Below are 26,287 nucleotides of genomic sequence, written 5' to 3' on the forward strand. Positions count from 1 at the left end.
ATCTCTCTCCATTTATCTATCTCCATCTATCTATCTCTCCATCTATCTATCTCTCCATCTATATCTCCATCTATCTCTCCATCCCTCATCTATCTCTCCATCTATCTATCTCTCTATCTATATATCTCTATCCATCTCTCCATCTAACTATCTCTCCATCCCTCCATCTATCTATCTCTCCATCTATCTCTCCATCTCTCTCAATCTATTTATCTCTCCATATATCTCTCCATCTCTCTCCATCTATTTATCTCTCCATCTCTCTCTCTCTATCTATCTCTCTCCATCTATCTCTCTATCCATCTCTCCATCCATCTCTCCATACACCTCTCCATACATCTCTCCATACACCTCTCCATACACCTCTCCATACACCTCTCCCTCTCCATCCATCTCTCCATCCATCTCTCCATCCATCTCTCCATCCATCTCTCCATACACCTCTCCATACACCTCTCCATCTATCTCTCCATCCATCTATCTCTCCATCTTCTCCTCTAGTTAAACCCACCCCTCTGGACATAACACCTCTGCAGGAGTGGGAGGAGCTACCGGCACCTGTACGATCACCTGTCACCAGAACCTTCACCCGAGAGTAAGTTTGTGTGTATCTCTCTGTGTGTGTGTGTTCTTGTGTGTGTTGGGTTTGTGTGCGTGTGTGGGTTTGTGTGGGTTTGTGTGTGTGCATGTGTGCGTGTGTTGGGTGTGTGTGTGTGGTTGTGTGCGTGTTCTTGTGTGTGTGTGTGTGTGTGTGTGTGTGTGTGTGTGTGGTTGTACGTGCTGCAGGCATAGAGCCACTCAGGCAGAGTGGAACAGCACTGGTCAGAAGTGCTGTGTCAGTAGAACACATTGTGTTAAATATTTCATATCTGACTTCATCTTAGTTTGATAACGGTAGGTCATACTTAACATTGACATGTACTATACTGCCCGCTGTGTCCCCTTCCCCCCTCTGCTGGCCGCCCACTGGCACTACAAGTGAATGCAAAATTAAAGCCCCGCCCTAGCCACTCATCCTGGGTCAGTTTCACATTTTCCTCAGTAACGGTTAAGGTTTGGATTGGTGGAGGGGAAGCTGATCCTAGATCTGTACGAAACAACGCCCCGGGGCACAAATAAATTCACTCATAAAATGTGTCTTTCGTTTATAAAATAAAGAAGAATCGCATCAGATCAAATGTCTCTACCTACATGGTTCAAATGTTACAAACGACTCACTGTGAGAATTTAGAGTTTTTCATTACGGCTCTGTCATCGCTCTGCGGGAAGAACGGCGCTAACGTCAACTGACAAGCTCTCTCAATTCAATTCAAGGGCTTTATTGGCATGGGAAACATGTGTTAACATTGCCAAAGCAAGTGAGGTAGATAATATATAAAGTGAATATATAAAGTGAAAAACAATAAAAATTAACAGTAAACATTACACATACAGAAGTTTCAAAACATTAAAGACATTACAAATGTCATATTTTATATATATATATATATACACAGTGTTTTAACAATGTACAAATGGTTAAAGGACACAAGATAAAATAAATAAGCATAAATATGGGTTGTATTTACAATGGTGTTTGTTCTTCACTGGTTGCCCTTTTCTCGTGGCAACAGGTCACAAATCTTGCTGCTGTGATGGCACACTGTGGTATTTCACCCAGTAGATATGGGCGTTTATCAAAATTGGATTTGTTTTCGAATTCTTTGTGGATCTGTGTAATCTGAGGGAAATATGTGTCTCTAATATGGTCATACATTGGGCAGGAGGTTAGGAAGTGCAGCTCAGTTTCCACCTCATTTTGTGGGCAGTGAGCACATAGTCTGTCTTCTCTTGAGAGCCATGTCTGCCTACGGCGGCCTTTCTCAATAGCAAGGCTCACTGAGTCTGTACATAGTCAAAGCTTTCCTTAATTTTGGGTCAGTCACAGTGGTCAGGTATTCTGCCGCTGTGTACTCTCTGTTTAGGGCCAAATAGCATTCTAGTTTGCTCTGTTTTTTTGTTAATTCTTTCCAATGTGTCAAGTAATTATCTTTTTGTTTTCTCATGATTTGGTTGGGTCTAATTGTGCTGTTGTCCTGGGGCTCTGTGGGGTGTGTTTGTGTTTGTGAACAGAGCCCCAGGACCAGCTTGCTTAGGGGACTCTTCTCCAGGTTCATCTCTTTGTAGGTGATGGCTTTGTTGTGGAAGGTGTGGGAATCGCTTCCTTTTAGGTGGTTATAGAATTTAACGGCTCTTTTCTGGATTTTGATAATTAGTGGGTATCGGCCTAATTTTGCTCTGCATGCATTATTTGGTGTTCTACATTGTACACGGAGGATATTTTTGCAGAATTCTGCGTGCAGAGTCTCAATTTGGTGTTTGTCCCATTTTGTGAAGTCTTGGTTGGTGAGCGGACCCCAGACCTCACAACCATAAAGGGCAATGGGCTCTATGACTGATTCAAGTATTTTTAGCCAAATCCTAATTGGTATGTTGAAATTTATGTTCCTTTTGATGGCATAGAATGCCCTTCTTGCTTTGTCTCTCAGATCGTTCACAGCTTTGTGGAAGTTACCTGTGGCGCTGATGTTTAGGCCAAGGTATGTATAGTTTTTTGTGTGCTCTAGGGCAACAGTGTCTAGATGGAATTTGTATTTGTGGTCCTGGTGACTGGACCTTTTTTGGAACACCATTATTTTGGTCTTACTGAGATTTACTGTCAGGGCCCAGGTCTGACAGAATCTGTGCATAACATCTAGGTGCTGCTGTAGGCCCACCTTGGTTGGTGACAGAAGCACCATATCATCAGCAAACAGCAGACATTTGACTTCGGATTCTAGCAGGGAGAGGCCGGGTGCTGCAGACTTTTCTAGTGCCCGCGCCAATTCGTTGATATATATGTTGAAGAGGGTGGGGCTTAAGCTGCATCCCTGTCTAACCCCACGACCCTGTGTGAAGAAATGTGTGTGTTTTTTGCCAATTTTAACCGCACACTTGTTTGTGTACATGGATTTTATAATGTCGTATGTTTTACCCCCAACACCACTTTCCATCAGTTTGTATAGCAGACCCTCATGAGAAATTGAGTCAAAGGCTTTTTTGAAATCAACAAAGCATGAGAAGACTTTGCCTTTGTTTTGGTTTGTTTGGTTGTCAATTAGGGTGTGCAGGGTGAATACATGGTCTGTTGTACGGCAATTTGGTAAAAAGCCAATTTGACATTTGCTCAGTACATTGTTTTCATTGAGGAAATGTACGAGTCTGCTGTTAATGATAATGCAGAGGATTTTCCCAAGGATACTGTTGACACATATTCCACGGTAGTTATTGGGGTCAAATTTGTCTCCACTTTTGTGGATTGGAGTGATCAGTCCTTGGTTCCAAATATTGGGGAAGATGCCAGAGCTAAGTATGATGTTAAAGAGTTTTAGTATAGCCAATTGGAATTTGTTGTCTGTATATTTGATCATTTCATTGAGGATACCATCAACACCACAGGCCTTTTTGGGTTGGAGGGTTTTTATTTTGTCCTGTAGTTCATTCAAGGTAATTGGAGAATCCAGTGGGTTCTGGTAGTCTTTAATAGTTGATTCTAAGATCTGTATTTGATCATGTATATGTTTTTGCTCTTTATTCTTTGTTATAGAGCCAAAAAGATTGGAGAAGTGGTTTATCCATACATCTCCATTTTGGATAGATAATTCTTCGTGTTGTTGTTTGTTTAGTGTTTTCCAATTTTCCCAGAAGTGGTTAGAGTCTATGGATTCTTCAATTGCATTGAGCTGATTTCTGACATGCTTTTCCTTCTTTTTCCGTAGTGTATTTCTGTATTGTTTTAGTGATTCTGTCACGCCCTGGTCAAAGTATTTTGTGTTTATCTTTATGTATTTGGTCAGGCCAGGGTGTGGCATGGGGTTTTTGTAATTGTGGTGTGTTTGTCTTGGGGTTTTGGTGGTGGTATTGGGATTGTAGCTTAGTGGGTTGTCTAGCAAAGTCTATGGCTGTCTGGAGTGGTTCTCAATCAGAGGCAGGTGCTTATCGTTGTCTCTGATTGGGAACCATATTTAGGCAGCCATATTCTTTGAGTTTGTCATGGGTGATTGTCCTTAGTGTCCTATGTGTACTCTCTGTTAGTTTGCACCAGATAGGCTGTTTCGGTTTCGTTTATTGTTTTTTGTAAGTTCGTGTTTCTTTGTTGTATTAAACATGGATCGCAATCGACACGCTGCAGTTTGGTCCGACTCTCCTTCATCACCACTATATGAAAACCGTTACAGATTCACCATAGTGAAGGCGCAGACTCAGGTTTTCTGGGTCTCTATGTTTTTGGTTGGACAGGTTTCTCAATTTCTTTCTTAGATTTTTGCATTCTTCATCAAACCATTTGTCATTATTGTTAATTTTCTTTGGTTTTCTATTTGAGATTTTTAGATTTGATAGGGAAGCTGAGAGGTCAAATATACTGTTAAGATTTTCTACTGCCAAGTTTACACCTTCACTATTACAGTGGAACGTTTTACCCAGGAAATTGTCTAAAAGGGATTGAATTTGTTGTTGCCTAATTGTTTTTTGGTAGGTTTCCAAACTGCATTCCTTCCATCTATAGCATTTCTTAATGTTACTCAGTTCCTTTGGCTTTGATGCCTCATGATTGAGTATTGCTCTGTTTAAGTAGACTGTGATTTTGCTGTGGTCTGATAGGGGTGTCAGTGGGCTGACTGTGAACGCTCTGAGAGACTCTGGGTTGAGGTCAGTGATAAAGTAGTCTACAGTACTACTGCCAAGAGATGAGCTATAGGTGTACCTACCCTCGAAGCCTACCGTTGACTATGTACATACCCAGCGTGCGACAGAGCTGCAGGAGTTGTGACCTGTTTTTGTTGGTTATGTTGTCATAGTTGTGCCTAGGGGGGCATATGTGGGAGGGAATCCTGTCACCTCCAGGCAGGTGTTTGTCCCCCTGTGTGCTGAGGGTGTCAGGTTCTTGTCCGGTTCTGGCATTTAGGTCGCCACAGACTAGTACATGTCCCTGGGCCTGGAAATTATTGATTTCCCCCTCCAGGATGGAGAAGCTGTCTTCATTAAAATATGGGGATTCTAGTGGGGGGATATAGGTAGCACACAGGAGGACATTTTTCTCTGTTAGGATAATTTCCTTTTGAATTTCTAGCCAAATGTAGAATGTTCCTGTTTTGATTAATTTAATGGAGTGAGTTAGGTCTGCTCTATACCAAATTAGCATACCCCCTGAGTCCCTTCCCTGTTTCACACCTGGTAGTTTGGTGGATGGGACAACCAGCTCTCTGTAACCTAGAGGGCAACCAGTGGGTCCGTCTCCTCCATACCAGGTTTCTTGCAGGATGACGAATGAATGAATGAATGTCTGTCTGTCTGTATTTAAAAACACTTCAAAATATAGAAGAGACAATAATGTTCACAAAATAAGACTCCTATTTCATCAATAAGTACAAGCATATTAAGGTTATAATATTGTAGAATCGAATTCATAATTGTATGTGAAATTAAATGGTGCATTGGTTTTTGGTATTCATTTAGTACCAGTGTCTTGAATTGACACGTTTTTTCCTGCATTCTAGAGCAGTGAGGGAACACCCTATACCCAATGGTCTGTATGTCTGTTTTCAAAATAAAAGTCAGTGTTTCAGAATAAAAGTCCTCAACCTTTTGTTTATGTGTGTCAGTCCGTCCAGCTGCTACACGTGTTCGTCCGATAGACCCTCCACCTGCCAAAGCTCTGCCTCCAGCTCAGACTCGGACGACCCAGACGACAATTACGTTGCCATGACAACCTCCAACATAGCCCTAGCCGCCGTCGTGTCGGTATGTTAGATTCACACACGCACACATAACGTACACACACACAGTCTTGTACAACTAACACACAATTCAGTCCCATTCAAAATCTTATTTTCCCTAACCCCTAACCTAGCCCGTACCCTTACCCTAAACCTAACCTATACCCTAAACCTAACCCTTAACCCTAATCCTAGCCCTTACCCTAACCCTAAACCTATACCCTAAACCTAACCCTTAACCCTAAACCTAGCCCGTACCCTCACCCTAAACCTAACCCTAATCCTAGCCCGTACCCTAACCCTTACCCTAAACCTAACCTATACCCTAAACCTAACCCTAAACCCTAATCCTAGCCCGTACCCTTACCCTAAACCTAACCCTAAACCTAGCCCGTACCCTAAACCTATACCCTAAACCTAACCCTAGCTCCTAACCCTAAACCTAACCCTAGCTCCTAACCCTAAAACTAACCCTAGCTCCTAACCCTAAACCTAACCCTAGCTCCTAACCCTAAACCTAACCCTAGCTCCTAACCCTAAACCTAACCCTAGCTCCTAACCCTAAAACTAAACCTAGCTCCTAACCCTAAAACTAACCCGAGCTCCTAACCCTAAAACCTAACCCTAGCTCCTAACCCTAAAACTAACCCTAGCTCCTAACCCTAAAACTAACCCTAGCTCCTAACCCTAAAACTAACCCTAGCTCCTAACCCTAAAACTAATTCTAACCCTAAAACTAACCCTAGCTCCTAACCATAAATCTAATTCTAACCCTAAACCTAACCCTAGCTCCTAACCCTAAAACTAACCCTAGCTCCTAACCATAAATCTAATTCTAACCCTAAAACTAACCCTAGCTCCTAACCCTAAAACTAACCCTAGCTCCTAACCCTAAAACTAACCCTAGCTCCTAACCATAAATCTAATTCTAACCCTAAAACTAAATCCAGCCTTAACACTAAACTCCCTAGAAATAGCATTGGACCTTGTGGGGACTAACAAAATGTCCCCAGTTGGTCAAAATTGTGTTTGTTTACTATTCTTGTGTAGATTTCTGAATTTCTGTGTGTGTGTGTGTGTGTTCCAGACCCTGCGTGGGGACAACCCCATGGTCTTACGGAGGCCTAGAGGGGACAAACAGGTTGAGTACCTGGACCTGGACTTACACACTGGTAGAGTGGCCACACCCCCACGACAGGTAAGACAATCTACCAATGTGAGGGCTACGGGGCGATAGTTATCTACACAGGTTACCCTTGCGTTCTTGGGCACAGGGACTATGGTGGTCTGCTTGAAACATGTAGGTATTACAGACTCCGTCAGGGAGAGGTTGAAAATGACACTTGCCAGTTGGTCAACGCATGCTCTGTGTACACGTCCTGGTAATCCGTCTGGCCCAGCGGCCTAGTGAATGTTGACCTGTTTAAAGGTCTTGCTCACATTGGCTTCTTGAGAGCGTGATCACACAGTCGTCCGGAACAGCTGGGGCTCTCATGAATGCTTCAGTGTTGATTGCCTCAAAGCGATCATAAAAGGCATTTAGCTCGTCTGGTAGGCTCCCGTCACTGGGCAGCTCGCTGCTGGGTTTCCCTTTGTAGTCCATAATAGTTTTCAAGCCCTGCCACATCCGACGAGCATCAGAGCCGGTGCATAAGGATTCAATCTGTATTGACTCTTTGCATGTTTGATGGTTTGTCTGAGGGCATAGCGGGATTTCTTATAAGCGTCCAGATTAGTGTCCCACTCCTTTAAACCTACAGCTCTAGCCTTTAGCTCTGTCCGAATGTTGCCTGTAATCCGTGGCTTCTGGTTGGGAGCATGCCTCTAGGAGAGCACCGCCTCTAGGAGAGCACCGCCTCTAGGAGAGCACCGCCTCTAGGAGAGCACCGCCTCTAGGAGCACCGTCTCTAGGAGAGCACCGCCTCTAGGAGCACCGTCTCTAGGAGAGCACCGCCTCTAGGAGCACCGTCTCTAGGAGAGCACCGCCTCTAGGAGCACCATCTCTAAGAGAGCACCGTCTCTAGGAGCACAGTCTCTAGGAGAGCACCGCCTCTAGGAGCACCGTCTCTAGGAGCGCCGTCTCTAGGAGCAATGCCTCTGGATGTGCATTTCTTGTTTGCTTATGGCCTTATACAGCTCGTTGAGTGGGGTCTTAGTGCCAGCATGGGTTTGTGGTGGTAAATAGACAGCTATGAAAAATATAGATGAAAACTCTCTTGGTAGATAGTGTGTTCTACAGCTTATCGTGAGGTATTCTACCTCAGGCGGGCAATACCCCGAGGCCCCCTTATTATTAGACATTGTGCACTAGTTGTTATTGACAAATAGACACACACCTCCACCCCTCGTCTTACCAGATGTAGCTGTTCTGTCCTGCACGGAAAACCCAGCCAACTGTATATTATCTGTGTCATCGTTCAGCCACGACTCTGTGAAACATAAGATATTACAGTTTTTAATGTCCCGTTGGTAGGATAGTCTCAAGGGGAGATTATCCAGTTTATTCTCCAGTGATTGCACGTTGGCCACTAGAATGGATGGTAGAGGCGGCTTACCCACTCGCAATGAATTCTCACAAGGCAACCCGATCTCCGTCTTTTCTTCTCGCGAATGACGGGGATTTGGGCCTGGTCTTGGAGAAGCAGTATATCCTTCGCGTTGGACTCGTTAAAGAAAGAAGAATCTTCCAGTTCGCGGTGACTGTTCTGATATCCAGAAGCTCTATAGACTGTTGCAGCATGTACAAAATAAGTTGCAAGCAATGCGAGAGAAAAAACAAAATAGCATAATTGTTTAGGAGCCCGTAAAACGGCAGCCATCCGCTCCGGCGCCATACTACACAAGGTACACCATCATCCCGAGACCCACTTCAATTCGCGTAAGAACAGATCCACAGATACGGTCTCTAAGGTGCAGGATAGATTTACCAGGTTAGTTCATTTACCAGGTTAGTTCATTTACCAGGCTAGTTCATTTACCAGGCTAGTTCATTTACCAGGTTAGTTCATTTACCAGGTTAGTTCATTTATGAGGTTAGTTCATTTACCAGGCTAGTTCAGTTTCAAAATAAGAACGCACAAAAAAACACTTGTTTCAGAATAAAAGTCCCACTTTTGTGTTTCAAAATAAAAGTCTCTGTTTTAGAATAAAAATCCATCCTGTCTTTTTGTTTTCAGAAAAAGAGTGTGTTGGGTGGCTCGATGGGTTCGGGCGAAGGTGAGCGTGCACGTCACCGTGAAGGTGAGCGTGCACGTGACCGTGAAGGTGAGCGTGCACGTGACCGTGAAGGTGAGCGTGCACGCGACCGTGAAGGTGAGCGTGCACGTGAGCGTGTGGACTATGTGGTCGTTGATCCTGAGAGAACCAGAGCTCTGAAAAGTACCAGGGAGGCGTGGCACGACGGGAGACAGTCTACTGAGAAGGACAAATAACACACGCACACACACTGAACAGACACACACTGAACAGATACACACACACTAAACAGACACACACACTGAACAGATGCACACAGACACACACACTAAACAGACACACACACTGAACAGATGCACACAGACACACACACTGAACAGACACACACACTGAACAGATGCACACTAAACAGACACACACTGAACAGACACACACTGAACAGACACACACACTGAACAGACACACACACTGAACAGACACACACACTGAACAGACACACACACTGAACAGACACACACACTGAACAGACACACACTGAACAGACACACATACACGGAAAACTACAGAGTGAGACACCCACTAAATGACCCAAATGACCACTATATACACTCACAGCTTTGCCAGCGCACCCACCCACCCTCCCACCCCCACACCCCCACCCACCCACCCACCCACCCACCCACCCACCCACCCACCCACCCCCACACACACACACACACACCTCTCCAAGCGTACCCGGCTCCACGAGGAGGTAAAAAGGGGCTCAGCCCCCTTCAGGGTTAGTTGTATGTCCTTTATATAAAAATAGTAAGAAAGTTCAAATGATTGAGTGACAGGTTGGCACAAGATGTGTAATCTGTAATCTGCTTCAGCCTGTCATTCAGATATAATGTCCATACAGTCCTCCTCCTCCTCCTCTGGGACTCACTGTACACGTTCTTAAAGAAACAGTGACTTCCAACAGTGACTTCCAACAGTAGTTTCCAACAGTGACTTCCAACAGTGACTTCCAACAGTGACTTCCAACAGTGACTTCCAACAGTAGTTTCCAACAGTGACTTCCAACAGTGACTTCCAACAGTGACTTCCAACAGTGACTTCCAACAGTGACTTCCAACAGTGACTTCCAACAGTGACTTCCAACAGTAGTTTCCAACAGTGACTTCCAACAGTGACTTCCAACAGTAGACTTCCAACAGTGACTTCCAACAGTGACTTCCAACAGTGAGTTTCCAACAGTGACTTCCAACAGTGACTTCCAACAGTGACTTCCAACAGTGACTTCCAACAGTGAGTTTCCAACAGTAGTTTCCAACAGTAGTTTCCAACAGTGACTTCCAACAGTAGTTTCCAACAGTGAGTTTCCAACAGTGACTTTCCAACAGTGAGTTTCCAACAGTGAGTTTCCAACAGTAGTTTCCAACAGTGACTTCCAACAGTGAGTTTCCAACAGTAGTTTCCAACAGTGAGTTTCCAACAGTGACTTCCAACAGTGACTTCCAACAGTGACTTCCAACAGTGACTTCCAACAGTGACTTCCAACAGTGACTTCCAACAGTGACTTCCCCAGTGACTTCCAACAGTGAATGCAACAGTGACAACCAACAGTAAGACTCCAGGACAGTGACTACCAACAGTGACTTCCAACAGTAGTGACCATGGTGACAGAATCCAACAGTCTTCTTCATCCTCTAAACAAATGATTTCAGGCTAAAACAGTGATCTTTAAACAGTCAGTGGTCCTCAACAGTGACTTCCAAGTGTGGTGGTCCTCAATGTGTTCCCCTTCCCTTCCTCATGGAATGGAGTGTGGTGGTCCTCATGTGTGGAGTCAGTGGTCAACACAGAAGTAAGATCTCACTGTAGTAGACTGCATCTACTATAGTAACTGTAGGCTGCATCTCACTGTAGTAGACTGTAGACCCCTGCACCATGTAGTAGACAGAATCCTGCATCTTCATCCTCTAAACAAATGATTTCAGGCTAAAAGTAGACAGATCTAAACTGGAGTCAGTGGTCCTCAATGACTGTTGGCATCTCACTGTGGTGGTATCTCACTGTAGTTAGTGTGGTGGTCCTCACTGTAGTAGAGTCAGTGGTCTCACTGTAGTAGACTGTAGGCTGCATCTCACTGTCGTAGACTGCATCTCACTGTAGTAGACTGTAGGCTGCATCTCACTGTAGTAGACTGTAGGCTGCATCTCACTGTAGTAGACTGTAGACTGTATCTCACTGTAGTAGACTGTATCTCACTGTAGTAGACTGCATCTCACTGTAGTAGACTGTAGACTGCATCTCACTGTAGTAGACTGTAGACTGCATCTCACTGTAGTAGACTGTAGACTGCATCTCACTGTAGTAGACTGTAGACTGCATCTCACTGTAGTAGACTGTAGACTGCATCTCACTGTAGTAGACTGTAGACTGCATCTCACTGTAGTAGATTGCATCTCACTGTAGTAGACTGTAGACTGCATCTCACTGTAGTAGACTGTAGACTGCATCTCACTGTAGTAGACTGTAGACTGCATCTCACTGTAGTAGACTGCATATCACTGTAGTAGACTGCATCTCACTGTAGTAGACTGTAGACAGCATCTCACTGTAGTAGACTGTAGACTGCATCTCACTGTAGTAGATTGCATCTCACTGTAGTAGACTGTAGACTGTATCTCACTGTAGTAGACTGCATCTCACTGTAGTAGGCTGCATATCACTGTAGTAGACTGCATCTCACTGTAGTAGACTGTAGACAGCATCTCACTGTAGTAGACTGTAGACTGCATCTCACTGTAGTAGACTGTAGACTGCATCTCACTGTAGTAGACTGCATCTCACTGTAGTAGACTGCATCTCACTGTATCTCACTGTAGTGGACTGTAGGCTTCATCTCACTCTAGTAGACTGTAGAAGGCATCTCACTGTAGTAGACTGCATCTCACTGTAGTAGACTGTAGACTGCATCTCACTGTAGTAGACTGCATCTCACTGTAGTAGACTGCATCTCACTGTAGTAGACTGCATCTCACTGTAGTAGACTGTAGACTGCATCTCACTGTAGTAGACTGTAGACTGCATCTCACTGTAGTAGACTGTAGACTGCATCTCACTGTAGTAGACTGTAGACTGCATCTCACTGTAGTAGACTGTAGACTGCATCTCACTGTAGTAGACTGTAGACTGCATCACAGAGACTCTCAGTTACATACATGATGTTACATTCTACCACAGTTACATACATGATGTGATGTTACATACATGATGTTACATACTACTACAGTTACATACATGATGTGATGTTACATACTACCACAGTTACATACATGATGTGATGTTACATTCTACCACAGTTACATACATCATGTTACATTCTACCACAGTTACATACATGATGTGATGTTACATACATGATGTTACATACTACTACAGTTACATACATGATGTTACATACTACCACAGTTACATACAGGATGTAATGTTACAAACAGGATGTGCTGTTACATACTACTACAGTTACATACATGATGTTACATTCTACCACAGTTACATACATGTTACATACTACTACAGTTACATACATCATGTTACATACTACCACAGTTACATACATGATGTGATGTTACATACTACCACAGTTACATACATGATGTGATGTTACATGCTACCACAGTTACATACATGATGTTACATTCTACCACAGTTACATACATCATGTTACATTCTACCACAGTTACATACAGGATGTAATGTTACAAACAGGATGTGATGTTACATACTACTACAGTTACATACATGATGTTACATACTACTACAGTTACATACATGATGTGATGTTACATACATGATGTTACATTCTACCACAGTTACATGTTACATACATGATGTTACATACTACCACAGTTACATACATAATGTGATGTTACATACTACCACAGTTACATACATGTTACATACTACTACAGTTACATACATGATGTTACATTCTACCACAGTTACATACATGATGTTACATACTACCACAGTTACATACATGTTACATACTACTACAGTTACATACAGTACATGATGTTACATACTACTACAGTTACATACATAATGTGATGTTACATACTACCACAGTTACTTACATGATGTTACCTACATGATGTTACATACATGATGTTACATACTACTACAGTTACATACATGTTGTGATGTTACATACTACAACAGTTACTTACATGATGTTACATTCTACCGCAGTTACACACATGATGTTACATACTACCACAGTTACATACATGATGTTGCATACTACTACAGTTACATATGTGATGTTACATACATGTTGTGATGTTACATGCTACTACAGTTACATACATGTTGTGATGTTACATGCTACTACAGTTACATACATGATGTTGCATACTACTACAGTTACATATGTGATGTTACATACTACCACAGTTACATACATGTTGTGATGTTACATACTACTACAGTTACATACATGTTGTGATGTTACATGCTACTACAGTTACATACATGTTGTGATGTTACATGCTACTACAGTCACATACATGTTGTGATGTTACATACTACTACAGTTACATACATGTTGTGATGTTACATACTACAACAGTTACATACATGTTGTGATGTTACATACTACTACAGTTACATACATGATGTTACATTCTACTACAGTTACATACTACTACAGTTACATACATGATGTGATGTTACATACTACTACAGTTACATACATGTTGTGATGTTACATACTACTACAGTTACATACATGTTGTGATGTTACATACTACTACAGTTACATACATGATGTTACATTCTACTACAGTTACATATGTGATGTTACATACTACCACAGTTACATACATGTTACATACTACTACAGTTACATACATGTTACATACTACTACAGTTACATACATGTTACATACTACCACAGTTACATACATGTTACATACTACCACAGTTACATGTTACATACTACTACAGTTACATACATGTTACATACTACCACAGTTACATACATGTTACATACTACTACAGTTACATACATGATGTGATGTTACATACTACCACAGTTACATACATGATGTGATGTTACATACTACTACAGTTACATACATGTTGTGATGTTACATACTACTACAGTTACATACATGTTGTGATGTTACATACTACTACAGTTACATACATGTTGTGATGTTACATACTACTACAGTTACATACATGTTGTGATGTTACATACTACAACAGTTACATACATGTTGTGATGTTACATACTATTACAGTTACATACATGATGTTAAATACTACTACAGTTACATATGTGATGTTACATTCTACGACAGTTACATACATGTTACATACTACTACAGTTACATACATGTTACATTCTACTACAGTTACATGCATGATGTTACATTCTACTACAGTTACATACGTGATGTTACATACTACTACAGTTACATACATTATGTGATGTTACATACTACTACAGTTACATACATGTTACATTCATGATGTTACATATTACTACATTTACATATTACTGCAGTTACATACATGATGTTGCATACTACTACAGTTACATACATTATGTGATGTTACATACTACCACAGTTATATACATGATGTGATGTTACATACTACTACAGTTACATATGTGATGTTGCATACTACTAGTTACATACATTATGTGATGTTACATACTACCACAGTTATATACATGATGTGATGTTACATACTACTACAGTTACATATGTGATGTTACATACTACCACAGTTACATACATGTTGTGATGTTACATACTACTACAGTTACATACATGTTGTGATGTTACATACTACTACAGTTACATACATGTTGTGATGTTACATACTACAACAGTTACATACATGTTGTGATGTTACATACTACTACAGTTACATACATGATGTTACATTCTACTACAGTTACATACATGTTACATACTACTACAATTACATACATGATGTGATGTTACATACTACTACAGTTACATACATGATGTTACATACTACTACAGTTACATATGTGATGTTACATACTACTACAGTTACATACATGATGTTACATACTACTACAGTTACATACATGTTACATACTACTACAGTTACGTACATGTTACATACTACTACAGTTACGTACATGTTACATACTACTACAGTTACATACATGATGTTACATACTACTACAGTTACATATGTGATGTTACATTCTACTACAGTTACATACATGTTACATACTACTACAGTTACGTACATGTTACATACTACTACAGTTACGTAGATGTTACATACTACTACAGTTACATACATGATGTTACATACTACTACAGTTACATATGTGATGTTACATACTACTACAGTTACATATGTGATGTTACATACTACTACAGTTACATACATGTTACATACTACTACAGTTACATGCATGATGTTACATACTACTACAGTTACATACATTATGTGATGTTACATACTACTACAGTTACATACATGATGTTACATACTACTACAGTTACATACGTGATGTTACATACTACTACAGTTACATACGTGATGTTACATACATGTTACATACTACTACAGTTACATACATGTTACATACTACTACAGTTACATGCATGATGTTACATACGTGATGTTACATACTACTACAGTTACATACATTATGTGATGTTACATACTACTACAGTTACATACATGATGTTACATACTACTACAGTTACATACGTGATGTTACATACTACTACAGTTACATACGTGATGTTACATACATGTTACATACTACTACAGTTACATACATGCTGCTACATACATGATGTGATGTTACATACTACTACAGTTGCATACATAATGTTACATACATGTTACATACTACTAAAGTTACATACATGTTACATACTATTACAGTTACATACATAATGTTACATACTACTAAAGTTGCATACATGTTACATACTACTACAGTTACATACATGATGTGATGTTACATACTACTACAGTTACATACATGTGATGTTACATACATGATGTGATGTTACATACATGTTGTGATGTTACATACTACTACAGTTACATACATGATGTGATGTTACATACTACTACAGTTACATACATGTTGTGATGTTACATACATGATGTGATGTTACATACATGTTGTGATGTTACATACTACTACAGTTACATACATGATGTGATGTTACATACTACGACAGTTACATACATGTTGTGATGTTACATACTACTACAGTTACATACATGATGTGATGTTACATACTACGACAGTTACATACATGATGTGATGTTAGATACTACGACAGTTACGTACATGATGTGATGTTACATGTAGGAAACCAAAGTTGTCAGTGAATTAAAAAGATTTGTATTGTTTATCTGGTGTCTCTCTGTTTAATGGCCAAGAAGGATATTTGCAGATTACTGCCCTGAGTTTACAAAACATTAACGTTAATGTAATTCTCCTACATTAATTTCCCATTTCCAAAAACTTCAAAGTGTATCCTTTGAAATGGTACCAATAATATGCATATCCTTGCTTCAGGTCCTGAGCTACAGGCAGTTAGATTTGGGTCTGTCATTTTAGGCTGAAATTGGAGGAAAAAAAAGGGGGTTCCGATCCTTATTAACCTGTCTCCTCCCCTTCGGTCTTGTCTTGATTAAGCTGGAGGAAGTTGTGAGCCATTCAAGTATTTAAATCACTAATACAGTCTAATAAGCTAAAAATCCTCTGGTGACAGAAATCACATGTGGAGTCCCACAAGGTTCAATTTTGGGTCCGGTACTGTTCCGTTTATATACAGTACCAGTCAAAAGTTTGGACACACCTACTCATTTAAGGGTTTTTCTTAATTTTTTACTATTTTCTACATTGTAGAATACTAGTGAAGACATCAAAACTATGAAATAACACATTGTGTAGTAACCAAAAAAAAGTGTTAAACAAATCAAAATCTATTTTATATTTGAGATTCTTCAAAGTAGCCTTGATGGCAGCTTTGCACACTCTTGGCATTCTCTCAATCAGCTTCATGAGGTAGTCACCTGAAATGCATTTCAATTACCAGGTATGCCTTGTTAAAAGTTAATTTGTGGAATTGCTTTCCTTCTTAATGCGTTTGAGCCAATCAGTTGTGTTGTGACAAGGTAGGGGTGGTATACGGAAGATATCCCTATTTGGTAAAAGACCAAGTCCATATTATGGCAAGAACAGCTCAAATAAGCAAAGAGAAACGACAGTCCATCATTACTTTAAGACATGAAGGTCAGTCAATGCGGAAGATTTCAAGAACTTGCTGCAAAGAAACCACTACTAAAGGACACCAATAATAAGAAGAGACTTGATTAGGCCAAGAAACACAAGTAATGGACATTAAGACCAGTGAAAATCTGTCCTTTGGTCTGATGAATCCAATTTGAGATTTTTGGTTCCAACCGCTGTGTCTTTGTGTCTTTGTGAGATGCAGAGTAGGTGAACTGATGATCTCCATGTGTGGCTCCCACTGTGAAGCATGGAGGAGGAGGTGTGATGGTGCTTTGCTGGTGACACTGTCAGTGATTTATTTAGACTTTAAGGCACACTTAACCAGCATGGCTACCACAGCATTCTGCAGCGATACGCCATTACATCTGGTTTGTGCTTAGTGGGACTATAATTTGTTTTTCAACAGGACAATTACTCAACACACCTCCAGGCTGTGTAAGGTCTATTTGACCAAGAAGGAGAGTGATGGAGTGCTGCATCAGATGACCTGGCCTCCACAATCACCCGACCTCAACCCATTTGAGATGGTTTGGGATAATTTGGACCACAGAGTGAAGGAAAAGCAGCCAACAAGTGCTCAGCATATGTGGGAACTCTTTCAAGACTGTTGGAAAAGCATTCCAGGTGAAACTGGTTGAGAGAATGTCAAGAGTGTGCAGAGCTGTCATCAAGGCAAAGGGTGGCTACTTTAAATAATCTCAAATATAAAATATATTTTGATTTGTTATACACGTTTCTGGTACTAAATGATTCCATATGTGTTATTTCATAGTTTTAATGTCTTCACTATTAATCTACAACATAGAAAATAGTACAAATTAAGAAAAAGCCTTGAATGAGTAGGTGTGTCCAAACGTTTGACTGGTACTGTATATACATACATACATACATACCGAGTACATCTGAGACCTTTTTATACTATATACAGAGTACGCATGAGATCTTTTTACACCCATCATTCACTCTCTTTCTCAATTCCTCTTTTCCAAACACACTCCTCACATTCCATTCTCATTTCAGACAGCCCTTCCACCCCTCCCTCTCTCTAAACCATTTCCTTGCAGTCCTCTCTCTCTAAACCATTTCCTTGCAGTCCTCCCTCTCTCTCTCTAAACCATTTCCTTTCAGTCCTCTCTCTCTCTAAACCATTTCCTTGCAGTCCTCTCTCTCTAAACCATTTCCTTGCAGTCCTCTCTCTCTAAACCATTTCCTTGCAGTCCTCCCTCTCTCTCTCTAAACCATTTCCTTTCAGTCCTCCCTCTCTCTAAACCATTTCCTGTCAGTCCTCCCTCTCTCTAAACCATTTCCTGTCAGTCCTCCCTCTCTCTAAACCATTTCCTGTCAGTCCTCCCTCTCTCTAAACCATTTCCTGTCAGTCCTCCCTCTCTCTCTCTAAACCATTTCCTTTCAGTCCTCCTCTCTCTAAACCATTTCCTGTCAGTCCCCCTCTCTAAACCATTTCCTTGCAGTCTTCCCTCTCTCTAAACCATTTCCTGTCAGTCCTCCCCTCTCTCTCTAAACCATTTCCTGTCAGTCCTCCCTCTCTCTAAACCATTTCCTGTCAGTCCTCCTCTCTCTCTCTAAACCATTTCTTTGCAGTCCTCCTCCCTCTCTCTAAACCATTTCCTTTCAGTCCTCCCTCTCTCTAAACCATTTCCTGTCAGTCCTCCCTCTCTCTCTCTAAACCATTTCCTGTCAGTCCTCCCCTCTCTCTCTAAACCATTTCCTGTCAGTCCTCTCTCTCTCTAAACCATTTCCTTGCAGTCTTCCCTCTCTCTAAACCATTTCCTTGCAGTCTTCCCTCTCTCTAAACCATTTCCTGTCAGTCCTCCCTCTCTCTAAACCATTTCCTGTCAGTCCTCCCTCTCTCTAAACCATTTCCTGTCAGTCCTCCCTCTCTCTCTCTAAACCATTTCCTGTCAGTCCTCCCTCTCTCTAAACCATTTCCTTGCAGTCCTCCCTCTCTCTAAACACTTTCCTACATTACCTCTCCACACATTATACACATTATACATTACCTCTCCACACATTACCCAGACACATACATTACCTCTCCACACAAACATTGCCTCTCCACACCAAACATTTCCTCTGCACACCAAACACATACATTACCTCTCCACACCAAACACATACATTACTTCTCCACACATTACCCACACACATACATTACCTCTCCACACATTACCTAAACACACACAATACTTCTCCACACATTACCCAAACACACACCTTACCTCTCCACACATTACCCAAACACACACATTACCTCTCCACGCATTACCAAACACATACATTACCTCTCCACACATTACCCAAACACACATTACCTCTCCACACATTACCCAGACACACACATTACCTCTACACACATTACCTCTCCACACAAACATTGCCTCTCCACACCAAACATTTCCTCTCCACACAAAACACATACATTACCTCGCCACACACATACCTTACCTCTCCACACATTACCCAAACACACACATTACCTCTCCACACATTACCCAAACACACACATTACCTTTCCACACATTACCCAAACACACACATTACCTCTCCAAACATTGCCCAAACACATACATTACCTCTCCACACATTACTTATCCGCACATGACCCAAACATGCACATTACCTCTCCACACATTACCCAAACACATAAATTACCTCTACACACATTACCCAAACACATACATTACATCTCTGCACATTACCCAGACACACAAATTACCTCTCTGCACATTACCCAAACACACACATTACATCTCCACACATTACCCAGACACATACATTACCTCTCCACACAAACATTGTCTCTCCACACCAAACACATACATTACCTCTCCACACATTACCCAGACACATACATTGCCTCTCCACACAAACATGACCTCTCCACACATTACCCAAACACACACATTACCTCTCCACACATTACCCAAACACACACATTACCTCTCCAAACATTGCCCAAACACGTACATTACCTCTCCACACATTACTTCTCCACACATTACCCAAACACACACATTACCTCTCCACACATTACCCAGACACATACATTACCTCTCCACACAAACATTGTCTCTCCACACCAAACACATACATTACCTCTCCACACATTACCCAGACACATACATTGCCTCTCCACACAAACATTACCTCTCCACACATTACCAACACACATACATGACCTCTCCACACATTACCCAGACACACACATTACCTCTCCACACAAACATTACATCTCCACACCAAACACATACATTACCTCTCCACACATTGCCCAGACACATACATTACCTCTCCACACAAAACATTGCCTCTCCACACCAAACACACACATTACCTCTCCAAACATTGCCCAAACACATACATTACCTCTCCACACATTACTTATCTGCACATTACCCAAACATGCACATTACCTCTCCACACATTACCCAAACACAGACATTACCTCTACACACATTACCCAAACACGCACATTACGCAGACACACGCATTACCTCTCCACACATAACCCAGACACATACATTACCTCTCCACACATCACCCAAACACACACATTACCTCTTCCAAACATTACCCAAACACACACATTACCTCTCCAAACATTACCCAAACACGTACATTACCTCTCCACACATTACTTCTCCACACATTACCCAAACACACACATTACCTCTCCACACATTACCCAGACACACACATTACCTCTCCACACATTACCTCTCCACACAAACATTACATCTCCACACCAAACACATACATTACCTCTCCACACATTGCCCAGACACATACATTACCTCTCCACACAAACATTGCCTCTCCACACCAAACATTGCCTCTCCACACCAAACACACACATTACCTCTCCAAACATTACCCAAACATGCACATTACCTCTCCGAGCATTACCCAAACACATACATTACCTCTCTGCACATTGCCCAAAAACATACATTACCTCTCCGCACATTGCCCAAACACATACATTACCTCTCCACACATTACTTCTCCACACATTACCCTAACACACCATACATTACCTCTCCACGCATTACCCAAACACACACATTGCCTCTCCAAACATTACCCAAACCTATACATTACCTCTCCACACATAACCCAGACACATACATTACCTCTCCACACATCACCCAAACACACACATTACCTCTTCCAAACATTACCCAAACACACACATTACCTCTCCAAACATTACCCAAACACACACATTACCTCTCCACACATTACCCAAACACACACCTTACCTCTCCCTACATTACCCAGACACATACATTACCTCTCCACACAAACATTGCCTCTCCACACCAAACATTACCTCTCCACACCAAACACATACATTACCTCTCCACACATTACCCAGGCACATACATTACCTCTCCACACCAAACACATACATTACCTCTCCCTGCATTACCCAGACACATACATTACCTCTCCACACAAACATTACCTATCCACACCAAACACATACATTACCTCTCCACACATTACCCAAACACATACATTACCTCTCCACACATTACCCAAACACATACATTACCTCTCCAAACATTGCCCAAACACATTTATTACCTCTCCACACATTACCCAAACACACACATTACCTCTCCAAACGTTACCCAGACACACACATTACCTCTCCACACAACCATTACCTCTCCACACCAAACACACACAATACCTCTCCGCACATTACCCACATACATTTATTACCTCTCCACACATTACCCAAACAAACAACATTACTTCTCCACACATTACCTCTCCACACATTGCCCAAACACATACATTACCTCTCCACACGTGACCTATCCACACATTACCTCTCCACACCAAACACATACATTACCTCTCCACACATTACCCAGACACACACATTACCTCTCCACACATTACCCAAACACACACATTACCTCACCAAATAAAATATTATTGGTCACATACACATATTAAGTAGATGTTATTACGAGTGTAATGAAATGCTTGTGTTCCCAGCTCCAACAGTGTAGTATTATCTAACAATACACACATATAAAGTATAAAATAATGAATTTAAGGGAGGATGTAAATATTGGGACGAGCAATGTCAAAGTGGCATTGACTGAAATACAGTAGAATAGAATACAGTAGAATAGAATACAGTATGTGTACATGTGGCTAGGGCCGGGCTCCCTCTGCTGTTTCCCTGAAGTCCACGATCAGCTCCTTTGTTTTTGTTGACGTTAAGGGAGAGGTTGTTTTCCTGGCACCACTCTGCCAGGTCCCTCACCTCCTCCCTGTAGGCCGTCTCGTCGTTGTTGGTAATCAGGCCTACTATGATTGTGTTGTGTGCATGGCCACGCAGTCATAAGTGAACAGGGAGTACAGGAGAGGGCTGAAGATCAGCATAGTGGAGGTGTTGTTTCCTACCTTCACCACCAGGGGGCAGCCGGTCAGGAAGTCCAGGACCCAGTTGCACAGGGCGGGGTTTCAGACTCAGGACCCTGAGCTTAACGATGAGCTCGGAGGGTACTATGGTGTTGAAGGCTGAGCTATAGTCAATGAAAAGCTTGCCGATGTAGGTATTCCTCTTGTCCAGATGGGACGGGGCAGTGTACAGGCGATTGCATTGTCTGTGAATCTATTGAGGCGGAGTGGTATGCAAGCTGGAGTGGGTCAAGGGTGTCAGGTAAGGTGGAGGTGATATGATCCTTGACTAGTCTCTCGAAGCACTTCACGATGACAGAAGTAAGTGCTACGGAGCGACAGTCATTTAAGTTCCACGCGTCAACCCAAACACACACACATTATTACATCAAATCAAATTTATTTATATAGCCCTTCGTACATCAGCTGATATCTCAAAGTGCTGTACAGAAACCCAGCCTAAAACCCCAAACAGCAAAGCAATGCAGGTGTAGAAGCACGGTGGCTAGGAAAAACTCCCTAGAAAGGCCAAAACCTAGGAAGAAACCTAGAGAGGAACCAGGCTATGTGGGACACCACGTCAAGTCTGGCTGTGCCGGGTAGAGATTATAACAGAACATGGCCAAGATGTTCAAATGTTCATAGATGACCAGCAGGGTCAAATAATAATAATAATAATAATAATAATAATAATGATAATAATAATAATGATAATAATAATGATAATAATAATAATAATAATAATAATAATAATAATAATGATAATAATAATAATAATAATAATAATAATGATAATAATGATAATAATAATAATAATAATAATGAGAATAATAATAATAATAATAATGATAATAATAATAATAATAATAATAATGATAATAATAATAATAATAATAATAATAATAATAATGACCACGTCAAGTCCTCTGTGAAGTACATTTTTTTCATTCTAAAACCACGTGACATCGCTCTCTTGGTCACGCTCAAAACATTATTAAAATGAATTACAGTATCAGAAAGTAAACACTGATCTGGAGCCGTGTACATTCTGACATTTTATAGATCAAATAAAAGGTGCTATGTACATCTTGATCTCAGTGAAGACGTTATCTGGACATACAGGGTCGAAGGTCAGGGCCGGAGCCGAGTAACACCCTGTCACTCAAGGGTCAAAGGTCAGGGCTGGAGCCGAGTAACACCTTGTCACTCAGGTCGAGGTCCAGGCTAAAGCCAACCCTTTTTATGGGCGGAGTGACATCACTGGCACAGAAGTTGTTGAAGCTGTCTCCGTCACTATCACCATGAGCCTGCTTCTCTCCTTCTGTTAGAGACAGACAGACAGACAGACAGACAGACAGACAGACAGACAGACAGAGAGAGAGAGAGAGAGAGAGAGAGGCAGAGAGAGAGAGAGAGAGAGAGAGAGGCAGAGAGAGACAGAAAGAGACAGAGAGAGAAAGAGAGAAAGATGGAGATATCAGTTTTGCTCACAGTATGTTTTCACGTATTCCTGACACCAGGGGACTACAGACTTAGTCTCTCCTTACTGTCCTCCTCAGTCTATTCCTGACACCAGGGGACTACAGACTTAGTCTCTCCTTACTGTCCTCCTCAGTCTATTCCTGACACCAGGGGACTACAGACTTAGTCTCTCCTTACTGTCCTCCTCAGTCTATTCCTGACACCAGGGGACTACAGACTTAGTCTCTCCTTACTGTCCTCCTCAATCTGTTCCTGACACCAGGAGACTACAGACTTTGTAAGAGTTTCCTTACCGTTCTCCCCTGTAGAGCCAGTCTCTCCAGCCCCCATAGCTGAGCCGTTAGCTACAGGGCTCATAGCATGGGGATCCTCATCACCACCCTCTCTCTCAGACTCCCAGATCTCCTGATCTAAAATACAACATATGGATATTACAGAGCATTCAGAAAGTATTCAGACCCCTTGACCCCCCCTCATCAATCTACACACAATACCCCACAATGACATCACAATACCCCATGATGACATCACAATACCCCATAATGACATCACAATACCCCATAATGACATCACAATACCCTATAACGACATCACAATACCCCATAACGACATCACAATACCCCATAATGACATCACAATACCCCATAATGACATCACAATACCCCATAATGACATCACAATACCCCATAACGACATCACAATACCCCATAACGACATCACAATACCCCATAATGACATCACAATACCCCATAATGACATCACAATATCCCATAATGACATCACAATATCCTATAATGACAAAACAAAAACAGGTTTAGACATTTTAGCAAAACATTTTTTTTTAAATACAGAAATATCACATTTACATAAGTATTCAGACCCTTTACTCAGTACTTTGTTGAAGCACCTTTGGCAGCGATTACAGCCTTAAGTATTCTTGGGTTTGACGCTTGTCACACCTGTATTTGTGGATTTTCTCCCATTCTTCTCTGCAGATCCTCTCAAGCTCTGTTTGGTTGGATGGGGAGAGTTTTTGCTCTGACATGCACTGCCAACTGTGGGACCTTATATAGACAGGTGTGTGTCTTTCCAAATCATGTCCAATCAATAGAATTTACCACAGGTGGACTCCAAGTTGTAGTAACGTCTCAAGGATGATCAATGGAAACAGGATGCACCTGAGCTCCATTTTGAGTCTCCTAGCAAAGAGTCTACACTTTTCTATACATTTGTGTACATTTCTAAAAACCTGTTTGTTCTTTGTCATTATAGGGTATTGTGTTTCCATTGATGAGGGGAAAAAAGTTACTGGTTACCAAATAGTAATGTCACCATGGTTACCAAATAGTAATGTTACCATGGTTACCAAATAGTAACACCACCATGGTTACCAAATAGTAATGTCACCATGGTTACCAAATAGTAACACCACCATGGTTACCAAATAGTAACACCACCATGGTTACCAAATAGTAACACCACCATGGTTACCAAATAGTAACACCACCATGGTTACCAAATAGTAATGTCACCATGGTTACCAAATAGTAACACCACCATGGTTACCAAATAGTAATGTCACCATGGTTACCGTTGTTGGGTTCGAAGGTTCCGGGTTGTTCCATGCAGGTGAGGGGGGTGTCGTGGTCATAACCTGGATACTGCAGATCAAACGAGTACCTCTGTGGAGAAACAATAATATCAGCATAGCGTAATTATCAGACACATACCTCTGTGGAGAAAAGATCACATCAACATCTTAACAGCGACCAAAACACCATTAATATTGAATGGTTATCAGACAACATAACCATTGTACATTAATTATCAGACAGATCTGAAGACTTGTATGGAATGTGACTCGATGACTGTGACCCACCTAGAGCCTTTCAGAATTCATATTTCCTCATACCACTCCAGGTAAACAATATAGTTTTTCCCCCTTTCTTTTACCAAAGCCTTGGAGGAACAGACTGCAAAACATATCCTTCACAACAAGTAAAGCCCTGGGTCTTCCTTCACTATGTAATACAGTAACAGGGTAGATATCTCACCCTGGACT

The 26,287-nt window shown here is 41.4% G+C and overlaps 1 protein-coding gene across 1 annotated transcript in view; it reads left to right on the top strand.

Annotated features, from left to right (window-relative positions):
* LOC112235919 (GRB2-associated-binding protein 1) overlaps positions 1-9,343 on the top strand; it is a 70,412-nt gene extending 61,069 nt beyond the window's left edge. The window contains exons 11-14 of the mRNA XM_042329307.1: positions 502-595; positions 5,682-5,820; positions 6,883-6,993; positions 8,972-9,343. Coding sequence (XP_042185241.1) covers positions 502-595; positions 5,682-5,820; positions 6,883-6,993; positions 8,972-9,226 — 599 coding nt within the window. The 3' untranslated portion in view covers positions 9,227-9,343. The remainder of the gene's footprint in view (positions 1-501; positions 596-5,681; positions 5,821-6,882; positions 6,994-8,971) is intronic.
* Positions 9,344-26,287: the final 16,944 nt, after the last annotated feature.

This window comes from Oncorhynchus tshawytscha, linkage group LG10, assembly GCF_018296145.1.
Source record: "Oncorhynchus tshawytscha isolate Ot180627B linkage group LG10, Otsh_v2.0, whole genome shotgun sequence".
Taxonomy (NCBI): domain Eukaryota; kingdom Metazoa; phylum Chordata; class Actinopteri; order Salmoniformes; family Salmonidae; genus Oncorhynchus; species Oncorhynchus tshawytscha.